The sequence below is a fragment of the Apodemus sylvaticus genome, chromosome 4 (assembly GCF_947179515.1).
Source record: "Apodemus sylvaticus chromosome 4, mApoSyl1.1, whole genome shotgun sequence".
In the NCBI taxonomy this organism is placed as follows: Eukaryota; Metazoa; Chordata; class Mammalia; order Rodentia; family Muridae; genus Apodemus; species Apodemus sylvaticus.
In genome coordinates, this window is record NC_067475.1 from 78186511 (window position 1) to 78198430 (window position 11920).

The window sequence follows — 11920 nt, forward strand, 5'->3', positions numbered from 1 at the left end:
TGGTAGGTCAGTTTCACTGATGAGAATTCGCCTTGCCTCCAGGAGGGCCGAATCAGCCAATCAGCCGCCTCCATCTCCCTTGCAGACAACTTGGCTCTGCCCAGCTCTTATTTCTTGCTCTGAGCTTCATGAAAGCCTTTGCTTGTGTTCCCCTTACCCATCAAAACCATCAACGTCACCCTTCCCCTCTCCCTAGTCAGACACTCAGTCTTCCCTGTGAGGTCTACTGCCTAACCCCTACCCCGAGCCTCCGCCCACTATTATCCGCCCATCACAGTTACTGGCTGGTCCCCTCCAGGGGATTCAGTCCTTCTTGGAAGGTCTAGAACGGTGCCCTCCCAGAAGCGCTGCCCCCTCTCAATTCCACAGCCTCCCTTACACTGTGCCCGTGGGGGAGGGGCGCTCAAGACCAGAAAGCACTACCGACCTTCATGCTAAGAGAGCTGGCACCTGAGCTAACAGAACAGGCGTCCTTTCTCACGTGCCAGTGCTTAGGCCCAGTTAAGGGTCTTTGAAGTGACTGCCCAGGCATGAAGGCAGGGTGTGGACTCCAAAAGAAGGTCCTAGGGCCTATAGAGATTGTGGGCTTTACAACAGGACCCTCCAGCTGCATGCAAAATCCAGCTATCTCAGTAAGTGGTGGTCCCCACTGGGTGGGTTTTACACCAAGCTCTCTGAATCTGCTCATCTTTAAAATAAGGTAAGGGGGTGGGGGCTGGAGAGATGGCTCAGTGGTTAAGAGCACTGACTGCTCTTCCAGAGGTCCTGAGTTCAATTCCCAGCAAGCACATGTTGGCTCACAACCATCTGTAATGGGATCTGATGCCCTCTTCTGGTGTGTCTGAAGACAGCTACAATATATTCATAAACATAAAATAAACAATTCTTTTAACAAAAGTGAGGTATGAGCTATAGACATGCCAGTCCACAGGAAGTCTTACGGCAGTGACTCCCAACATTCCTAAGGATTCCACCCTTTAATTAAAACAGTTCATGTTGTGGTGACCCTCCAACAATAAAATCACTTTGTTGCTACTTCATAACTGCAATTTTGATACTGTTATGAATCATAATGTAAATATATGATATGCCAGATATTCCATATGGAACCCCCGCTGAGGGTTCGTGACCCACCGGTTGAGAACTACTGCCTTGAAAGATCCTTGTTCCAAACCATGGTTGTACGAGGCGTCCCTGTCAAGGCTTTTGCTCAAGGGTTCCTCCCAGATTGGTGACTCAAAACTTCACCTACCCTGGAGGTCTAGACCTTGTGAGCTTGGGTCATTTCTGTAGCTGAGACTGTTTATATGCCTCTGCTCCGGATCCGAAGAGAGAGTCCTACACAGTGGGGACCATGCTGGCTGTCTAGGGAATCCTAGCTGACTTCCCAGTGGACCGTGGCTCTGGTCCCCGGTGCCCTGGGGGAAACCTGTCTCCTCTAAGCAGACTCCAAGGCAATTCCCCCGAGCCTGCACCTTCCTGTGCTCACGGCCTGGTGCCTGACAAGGGTGGTAGTTAAGGTAGACAGTACAGGCAAGGACTGCCGGGTTTACTTGGGTGGGTCACGCTGAAATATCAGCCTCTTCTCCCATCTCCCTTGTCTGTGAGAACTGAATCTATGTGGAAATAAAGGCAGGATGCGCACGAGGCTTGGCCTGGGGAGAGTATGGAGCCCCAGGGCTTCATGTCATTCACACGGATGTGCCAGAAGATGTTGGCCATATGTCATCCATGCTACGGAAAGCCCGGGCACTCATTACCCTGCCAGCCCTGGGCCAGGCACATCACTGAGGTTCCTGGCACCCACTAAAAGGACATGGAAGTCACCTTCCTATCCATTTCACACAGCGCCTGTGGTGAGCCCAGAAGCTAAGAACTCATGCAAAGCTATGCAGGAGCATGGATACTGACTCCTGTGGCGACTGAGCCTTTCTTAGAGCTATCCCAGAAGACAAGAACCACAGGCCCAATCCACTGGTGACACAGAGACCTGTCCCAAGCTTTAGGCTCAGGCCAACCTCTTGGGGATTCATCTCAGCCATGTACAAGACAGAGTGGGACCCATTCCTACCCCAATACCCCAGATTTCCCTTCTTTGTTTTATTTTATATTGTGTGTGTGTGTTTTAATTTATTATATGTGAGTACACTGTAGCTATCTTCAGACACTCCAGAAGAGAGAGTCAAACCTCCTTACCGATGGTAGTGAGACACCATGTGGTTGCTGGGATTTGAACTCAGGACCTTCAGAAGAGCAGTCAGTGCTCTTAACCACAGAGCCATCTCTCCAGCCCCTTGTATTGTGTTTTGAAACAGAGTTTCTCGGTGTAGTCCTGGCTGAACTCAAACTCAGGAATCCCCACCCACCTACCCCCACCCCCGCCTCTGCCTTCCGTGCACTAGGATTAAAGGCACACACCACTACCGCCTAGCTCCACTCCCAGTTATTCCAAGATATCAGGGAAATAATCAGTCTCCAGCTCTAACCTGTGTTCCAAGGAGGTTTATTAGAATTCTGGGGCTGAGAGCTTACACACAGGGAAGCGACACCATCACAACTCTGCAGGCCATCCCACCATGGACGTGGGAATGTTCCTACCTCAGGCAAAACTCATGTCCTTGCCTTTGCCCTGTAAGTGCCCTAAAGCAGCAGAGCATCCTCTCCAGAGAAGACACACACCAGAGGTTTCTTTATTTGCCCACTACCCACAAGCAACCTCCCCACACCTCTGGAAATTTAACCAGACCGTCTGTCTGTTTTCTGACCTCAGCCAGGACTGGGGACCGGCATTGGGCAGAACCATGGACCCGGTTCATCAGTCTCTGTCCACCCCTCGAGCCTCGTCACTAAAGTTTGCCGTGAATAAATTCCAGCAGCTTCTCCAACTGACCCTCCAGGCGCTGCTCATCCCCGTGGTTCTCAATGACCCAGTCAAAGTTCCCGAAATTGTCCAGGCCACATTCTGACTCTGCATCGTCCACCCCTGGGAGGAAGAACAGAGGAGTCAGGCCCCAGCCCTCCAGATAGCAGACATCTGCCCTGTGCCTCTCCTAGAACCTCTAGGCGGTAGGAGTGGCCTCCCACCATGGGTGGGCTGAGTTCCCAGGCAGCCCCTGAAGAAATCGCTCTGCTCTGGCTATCACTGACAGAGAGAAGACTGGATCAACAACTGCAGACAACCCAAAAGGGCATCACACCGTTATCCCAGGCTGGCATGTGCCAGACTGGAGCCTGCTGGGAGGCTGTGTCCCCAGGGCTGGAAGCAGGCAGAGAGTGTGGCTCCTTCCACTCTTCATGGCCTTGAGAAAGAAACTTGCCTTTTCTGGGCACCAGACCCAGGCTGGCCTGCCAGAGCACCTAAGAGATACACTCTTAGCGCTCACACTCATTAGATCTGAGTATATCCAAGGAACAGTGACCTGGGGCAGGACAGAGGCCTGAGCTGCACTTCAGAAATATCTGCAAAGCAAGTCCTGGGCTGGTACCACTGAGGCCCTAGAAAACTTCCGGCAGGCCCCACAGCTTACCCAGGGTCTGTTTGGCTTTCTTACCAACCACTGTCAACTCCCAAAGCCTACGGGCCACAAGAATGGGGCCTAGGCTGAGAAGCCCACCGGCCTTAACAAGACAGCCAAAGAAGATACCCTATGAACCTGACCTTTAGGCCTAGTTGCCTTTAGGCCTAGAGAGAGTGTATTGTACGGGGTGGGGGGGGGGGGAAAGGGGGGGAGCCGTGTGTCTGCCGCCTACCTGGGGTGAACACCCAGCCCCGCTGCTGTCGACTCTGCTCCGAGGCTACTACTCGAACTGTCTGGGTCGCAGCCCCGTAGGCCTCCTGAAACCACTGGACGTCAGACACCCTCCGTGTGTCACTCACCAGCTGCAAAGAAGAGGCCCAAACAGGTGACCATTAGGACAAAGTGTATAGGGAAGGAAAACTGGGGAGGGGAAGGGGCATGTGCTACAGAAGCCAGAGCGATGGTGCATCGCGCTGCACAGAACACCCCTGAGTACTGCCACCTGCCAGGCAGGGTGACCACTCAGCTCCAGTAGTAAGTAAGGGGCACTGTCAAGTACTTACTCTGCACTGTGCCAGCCCCTGAGGATGGATGGTGTCATAAGCAAAATACACCTTGTTCCACTCTCTTGGGGATGGCACATACAACAGAGCAGGGGATGCACTACAAGACACAGCAGCTTTTCCAATGACCAGGGACCACAGAGCAGACTGCTGAATGTCAGCCCGGAAGTGGCTGAAACAGTTCAACTCCCATCTCTCCAATCCTGACCCTTCCTGGCTCTGTTCAGAATAAAATCCTTGTCCTTCTGCCCCAAAACCAACTCATTACCCGTTCAACTCCGAGTGGCTCTATCCTTAAAATCCATGTAAGACTGGCCCTTCTCAAGTCTCTCACAGCTCCTAGGCCAGCCTGTCACTGGCAGATCACAAAGGATGGTCTACTCGGCCTCTGCTTCAGCTGGTACCCGCGCTCCAGCTGCCAGAGCAAGCCTGTTAAAGCCTTTGTTTGGTTTTGAGACAAAGTATCACTATGTAGCCCTGGCTGGCCTCAAACTTGTTACATAGCAAGGCTAACCTTCAACTTCCTGCCTTTGCTTCCTGAGTGTTAAGAATTACTGGCACGTGCACCACATCTATAATGTCAGATGTGGAAGTAGTGTGTGTGTGTGTGAATTATAGAAATAATTCAAAGGAGTTGTTTTTCTCTTTCCACCACGAGAGCGGGGGATCAAACTCAGGCTTCACAGCAGATGCCTTTATCCGCTGAGACATCTCTCCAGCCCCCACCTGGCTGTTTTATGTAGGTTCCAGGGGGTCTGAATTCCAGGGCTTTATCCATTGAGCCATCTCCTGCCTCAGGTCCTCAACCTTCCTTCCAAGAACTATGACCAGATACTAAAACATGTTCCATCACTAACCTACACCCTATTAACTAATTAAATTGCTCTTTAATTCCTAAACCATGTCTTTCCTCTTCTCAGAATTTCTCAGTGACTTCTAGACTCTCCCAAAGCCTTGTAAGTTTTGCCCTTCTCCTCCCACAGGCTAATGCAATGGCTGCTTCTCAAACTGCAGGAATGGGCCCCTCTCTGCCCTTCACATCCCAGTCCCTCTTTCTAGAAAGCTACTTCCCTAACTACCCAATCAGCTCACTCCTTCACTTCCGTCCAGTCATGCTCTGGTCTGTCTTAAGAACAAGGCCTTCTAAAGCCTTAAAGAGCAGTCCTTACACAGCAAGCCTCAAAGAGCCGTCCTTCCCCGGCCTGCCCACCCCCCCACCTGTCTTGTTTGCTGCCCTGCACCACCTCACGTATTTAGAACATGTCTCCCCCAACTCCTAGCTATAACAGAAAGTTCCTTGAAGGTAAACTCTTCATTCCATTTTGTACCATCCCACCCTAAGAACCAAGAGAGGTGCCTGGCAAAAGGAGACACTCAGAATTTACCACAAGGATGAATAATGAAGACCCAGCGCAGGGTGCTGTGGGCTGGTTAAGACCTGGGGAGGTGGGAGCAGGAGACTCAGAGGCTCCAGGCCAGCCTGGGTTACAGGAGACCCTGTCTTAGGAGAAAGACAATGATGTATACGGAGGAAGGGTTCCCCGTGGAGGTGACATGAAAAGTGTCGGAGTAAATCAGGGATAAAGGTCAGGAAGGGGCATCTGGGCAGGAAAAGGACACGCAGAGGCGTGATCTGCTAGGTGTGGTGGCACATACATTTAATCCCAGCACTTGGGAGGCCGATGTGAGTGGATCTCTGTGAGTCTGGGGCTATCCTAGTCTGCAAAGCAGCTGGCTAGCACTACATCGTGAGACTTTGTCTTTTTTTTTTTTTTTTGGTTTTTTTTTTTTTTTTTTTTTGGATTTGTTTTTTTTGAGACAGGGTTTCTCTGTGTAGCCCTGGCTGGCCTCGAACTCAGAAATCTGCCTGCCTCTGCCTCCCAGAGTGCTGGGATTTCAGGCGTGTGCCACCAATGCCCAGCGACTTTGTCTTTAAAAGAAAAAAAATGAAGGCAGGAAGGAAAAGAGGAAGAAAGGCAGGAAGGAAAAAGAAAGGAAGGAAGGAAAAGAAGCCAAGTCACAAGTGCATGACTGACGTAAGGGAAGCTGGTGGCTGCGGCTCTGTTAGGATGGAGAGGACCGTGGGAGCCCCAACATTCACGTCAAAGCTCTGACTCCACCTGTGAGAGGGCGGGGACCCCAGCGCACTCTAGATATGCCAGTGATGTATGGCTTACTTTTAAAAAGTCACTCTGGCTCCTGTCCAGAGATGGCCCTCAGAGGCAAGAGACAACAGAGGAGGACTTCTGAGATGGTAGTGACGTGGGCAGAGGGCGGCAGTGAAGATGAGAGACGGCCCCAGGAGAGGGATGGGGAGGCAGAGCCCCCTTACCCAGACAGGCTGGGACACGCCTTCCACAATCTTCCGGCAGAAGAAGCCTGGGTCCGCCTGGCGTTTCTCCTCCCCCCAGCGGATCATGTCCCTCCGATAGGTCTCCTTGTAGGTGCTCGCGTCCAGAAGTCTCTGGAAGTCCAAGCCATGCTCCTGCAACGCAAGTCCATCTATGACACAGTCCTTCCTGAAACGGCAAGAACCAGCCCCGCCTGGCACCTCCCTGCAGTCACTAGCCAGCTTGGAGTGTGCCAAAGGCGGCCAGGAGGAGAGCCTTACAAAGGCAGAGAGCGCCCTAGATACTCAAGGCTGGGGGTGGGGGTGTCTTAGACAATTCCAAACTGTTTGATATGTGTGGGGTCATTTTTTTCTCTCCTGAGGATTTCATCCTCCCAATTATTTGTGGCTTAAACTAATCTTGAAGTTAGTTTACAACCCCTGGGCACAGCCTTAGCCCATAGCATTCCAGTCAGAAATCTGTGTTCTTCTGGCATCTTTTGCCTCCATGAAAACCCCAAAGAGATATGTCTCCCTCTTCCTCTCCTTCCCCATACCCAAGGTCCTGGCACTTGCTTCATTTGGTTCTGAGCATTCGAAGGCCTTGTACACAGAGGAACCCTTAGACAGGAGGGGCTACCCTGACGCCCAGGGAGCAGCTTCTAGACCTTCCCTGACCTTCTCCAGAGACAATGACAAGCAAAGGCTCTACCAGAAGGCTCCAGAAAAGAAAGGCATACTTTTTTTTTTTTTTTTTTGGTTTTGGTTTTTCGAGACAGGGTTTCTCTGTGTAGCCCTGACTGTCCTGGAACTCATTTTGTAGACCAGGCTGGCCTCGAACTCAGAAATCTGCCTGTCTCTGCCTCCCAAGTGCTGGGATTAAAGGCGTGCGCCACCACCGCCCAGCTCAGAAAGGCATTCTTAAAAATGTAACCCATAGCCCTGTGGTGGTGGCTCACAGCTTTAACTCCAGTACTCAGGAGGCAGAAGCAGATGAATCCCTGTGAGTTTTGTAGGCCAGCCTGGTCTACAAAGAGAGTTCCAGGCCAGCCAGAGATATATAGTGAAACCCTGTTTCAAAATAATAATAATAATAGTAAAATAACAACAACCAAAATTCAAAAGAGATGCATTCATTTACAATAAAAACCTCTTCTCCCCACCCTCCTCCTCTCCCTGCGGCAGCCAGCACTGCAGTTCCCACAGTGTCTTTTCCAGCAGTGTAGAAACTAACATCTGAAACATCCCTCATAGCTGGGGCAGTGTTCCAGGGGCAAGCGCCACACATATGGACCTAAAGAGCTGCGTGTAAGACAAATAGACTTGTTTTTCCCAGACAGGGTCTCACACTGCAACCCAGGCTGGCCTGGACTCTCTTTGTAAACCAGGGAAGCCTCAAATTCACAGAGATCTACCTGCCTCTGCCTTTCAAGTACTGAGATGAAATGCATTCACCACCAGGTCGGGTTCTAATTCTCAGTCATCAGTATTGTTTGTCCCCACCCAATCTCCTGTTTAGTCTTGCCCCCAATATGGTGGTATTGGGACGATGTCTCTGAGGGACTGTGGCTCTCAGGGAGGACTAATGAGTGCCCACACCTGTGGGACTGGTTTGGTCACCCTGAAAGTAGGTCATTATCTAAGGATCTAGGTCTCTTCCCTCGGCCATGTGACCTCTTACCATGTGACATTTCTTTTCTGCACTGTCCTTCCATCATAAGGCCCTTACCAGAAGCTAAGAGGATGCCAACACCATCTTCTTGGACCTTCTCAACTCTGAGTTATATATCTCTTTTCTGTACAAAGTACCCAGCCTCTATACCAAAGCCAACCCGACTGGGACATCTGCACACCACGCTGCATCTAGCTTTCCCCCCTCCCTAACCATGTGTCTTGACTAAATTTCTTTTTTCTTTTTCTTTCTTTCTTTTTTTTTTTTTTTTTTTGATTTTTTTGAGACAGGGTTTCTCTGTGTAGTCCTGGCTGTCCTGGAACTCACTCTATAGACCAGGCTGGCCTCGAACTCAGAAATCCACCTGTCTCTGCCTCCCTGGCGCTCAGATGACAGGTGTGCAGCACTGTGCCTGGCTTTTTGTGTAGGTATTCGGCATAGAGCCCAGATCATGGCAAACATTTCATCAACTACACCATCTTCCCAGGCCCTGGGAGTTCCAGGGTTGCTTCCGGCCAGCTGGGTGCCAGTGTATGGCAGTGGGTCATAGCTGGAGAAAGGGGCTTAAACCGCAGATCCTGATTAGTGACATCAGAGCCGCCACCCCAAGCGCCCACAGCCCTTCCTGGACCCCTTCCTTTCCTTCTTTGTTTCTCTGTCCTTAAGATAGGGCCTCCTATCTAGACTCTCTTGAGCCAGTGACTCAAGCAATAGCCACTGCTCCAAGAGCAGGCTCCTCCCAGCACCCCCAGAAGCCACAGGCCACCACCTACCCGCGCATACTGCTCCTTGAGTGGACCAGAGAGCCGCAGGACAGCACAGATGTTACCTCCAAGTCTATGGGACAAGGAATCAGAACCCAGTTAACCCTGTGCTGCCAACCGTCTCCAGTGTCCAAAAGAGGAGCGGAGAACCTCTGTGGCTCATTTCTACCATAGGAATTTCTGCTACCGGCCTCCCTTCCCCAATCCTCTTTGCTCGTTTATAAAAGAATAACATCATCTGCCCTACAGCCACATAGGATTATTGCAAAAGCCAAAGGAATAGAAAGGAGCCCTGAACTAACAGGCAGACTATTAATAAGTGCCATGGGAAACTCCAGGCCTGCTGATGGTCTGGCTGGGCCAGGTTTCTGCTGGGACTCCAACCTCACTCTCTCAGAGCCACAGAGACCTCGGGATACACTGACCCGCTCACCGCCACATTCATAATTCGCCCTTTGAGTTACTCGGTGTGCTTACAACCGTCTCCTGTGCGCTATAGTTGGACCCAAGCAACACCAATGCAAGAGTCATAGTTTCCACCTGGCCCTGAGATGCTCACGGGTGCACTTAAATACCTCATGATGAAATAGGAACCCCCACCTTTAAAAATATGCCTGGGGGGCTGTGGGGGGGGCGGGGTCAGAGGACACATTTAAAAGTCAGTTCCCTACTTCCAAAGCACGAGTTCTGACCCAGGCTTGACAGAAAGTGCCTTTGCCTGCTGAGCCACCTCACTAGCCTGTTTCTTGTTCCAGATGAAGAAAATGAGGATGAGTGAAGAAAGTTAACTAAAAGCAGCATTGTGGGTAATGAAGCAGTAAGTTAGAATAGCCAACACTGCATTCCCAGCCAAGAATCACTCTAATTCCCAGGGTTGGCTCCTTTAATTCTTCTTCTTCTTCTTTTTTTTTTTCAGTTTTTTCGAGACAGGGTTTCTCTGTGTATCCCTGGCTGTCCTGAAACTCACTCTGTAGACCAGGCTGACCTCGAACTCAGAAATCCGCCTGCCTCTGCCTCCCAAGTGCTGGGATTAAAGGCATGTACCACCAGTGCCCAGCTCCTTTAATTCTTCTAACCATCCCATATAATGCTCATTTAACAATAGGCAAAACTGAAATAGAACCAGAAAAAAGTCTGTAGCAGACCATACACTAAGCCCTGAGCCAGGTCGTGAACTCCCAGCAGCCTAACCCCAGCATCTACGCTTCTGAATGCTCTTCTGCCTGTGTGTGGAGCTAAGGGCAGGTAAAATTTAGACACTGATGGTGATTATTTAGTGATAAAGGTTTGGGGTAGTAACCCCTGCCCAGGGTTCCCCTGAACCTCTGGGACTGTGGTACCTAACACTGGCACCCTCACCACGTTGGCCTTGCAGTGGAGCCCACCGCCCTTTCTCCCCCTTCTCTGCTGCTTTCCCAACCCAAGTTCCCAGAAAAAAGAAAAAAGAATGTCTCCTAGAACATCTTATCACTTAGGGAAAACAGAAGGCTGGGGGAAGGCGAGCCTCATACGCCTGGGAGTCTGAGTCCAACTGCCATGCTTTTCTAACAGCTGGAGATGGCCAGGCGTGGTGGCACATGCTTTCCATCCCAGCGCTTGCTCTTCTTACAGACCAAGGCTCCATTCCCAGCACCCACATGAAGGCTCACAACCATCTGCAACTCCAGTTCTGGGGATCATGTGCCCTCGTCCAGCCTCCAAGAAACCTGCACGCCCTGAGGCACAAGCCCATACCCATCACTGAAACAGATCTTTGAAAATAAATAACTAAAAAGGAAGGACAGAGTGAGTGAAAGGTATTATTCCCGGGCAGACAACCCTAAATTTAAATCCTGAATTTGCTACTTTATAACCCTAGCAAATTTTTACACTTTAATACTCAAAAATTCACCATGTTGTCCAGTCTGGCCTTCAACTCCTAGGTATATGAGCTTTCCCTGCTGCTGGACCACACACACACACACACACACACACCAGGTTTTAGCTCCTAAGGGCCCCTCCCTGCTTCTGCATCTGTGACATGGGATTGCTAACACCACTATTTGATAAAGCAGCTATGTGGCCTAAATGAGAGAACACAACGCCTGGCACAGAATATTCCACAAGTCCCTGCCATTGAAGGGTGTTCTGGGCAGGTTCTCTTTGGAACAGACACACTCAGGACATGGTCTCGAAAAAACCCTTAGTCTCCTGTCCACACCAGTTACCTCACACCGCAATCATCACACAGGAATGGCACGTGGAAGGGGCCTGGATAGAAATAGTAATTCCTGTTTCTTGGTGACAGAGCTACATCTTCATAGTTCTGCAGAGGCAGTCCCCTGGTTCTTTGAGGCGAAACGTGCAGGCTGCTGTTTTACTGACCGTGAGGATCTACCTTCTCCTGCCCTGCGTCATCAAGTCCCTCCTAGCCCTCAAGGAGCTCCCTCCATCCCTTGGGGTAGCGCCTTTCCTCGGCTTCCCTGCACCCGCGGACACCTGCTCTGCAGCCTCTCGGTCACGAAGTCCTTCCCGGATTTTCTCTTCCCGCTAAACAGCAGCACCAGACGCGGGGAGGCTCCGAGAGGGGCCATGGGGTCACCAAGCTTCACCAGGCCTAAAGCTGACACTTCGGATCCCTGAAATCCAGCCAAGCACGAAGTGGACCCTCCCAGTAGGAGCAGAAGGGAGGAGGCATCCCGCCCCTTCTCCACACTACACGGCCCAAGTCGAAACCAGCGAGCAGAGAAAGGGCTTAAAAACCGGAAGGGAAAGAGCCTTGCAGCCAGGTATCTAGGAAGTCCCCCCCGCCGCAGCACGGACTTAGAACAGTCCACGCCCGCCCAGATGTGACGTCATGGCCCCGCCTCCTCGGCTGACTCCCTGAGCCGGGAGCGACCCTGCGCGTGGAAAGACTAGCCTCACGTTCCCCACTCCACAACCGGACAAACATAAAAAAAAAAGAAAAACAGTAATGTTGAAGGCATTTTTCAAATCTGCCTTTTAATTTGTACGTTATAATTCATGCTCTCAAGCAAGTATGTGTTTGCCCCGCACTAAAAATAGCTCTTTCCAAAGAAGTAACCAGACAATGA

At 51.0% G+C, this 11920-nt stretch overlaps 1 protein-coding gene across 2 annotated transcripts; it reads right to left on the reverse strand.

The window, feature by feature from the left end:
- Positions 1 to 2487: 2487 nt before the first annotated feature.
- On the reverse strand, positions 2488 to 11624 carry Pmvk (phosphomevalonate kinase). Of its 2 annotated transcripts, XM_052180011.1 has the most exons (5): positions 11325 to 11624; positions 8856 to 8919; positions 6414 to 6566; positions 3751 to 3880; positions 2488 to 2983 (listed from the first exon to the last, which is right to left on the reverse strand). In XM_052180011.1, the coding sequence occupies exons 1-5, from the start codon at positions 11417 to 11419 to the stop codon at positions 2847 to 2849; spliced, it is 579 nt and encodes a 192-aa protein (XP_052035971.1). In that variant the 5' UTR covers positions 11420 to 11624; the 3' UTR covers positions 2488 to 2846. The 2 variants fall into 2 exon arrangements, with proteins under 2 accessions (XP_052035971.1, XP_052035972.1); XM_052180012.1 differs by lacking the exon at positions 8856 to 8919 and having other exon boundaries at positions 11325 to 11422.
- Between the last annotated feature and the right edge of the window lie 296 nt (positions 11625 to 11920).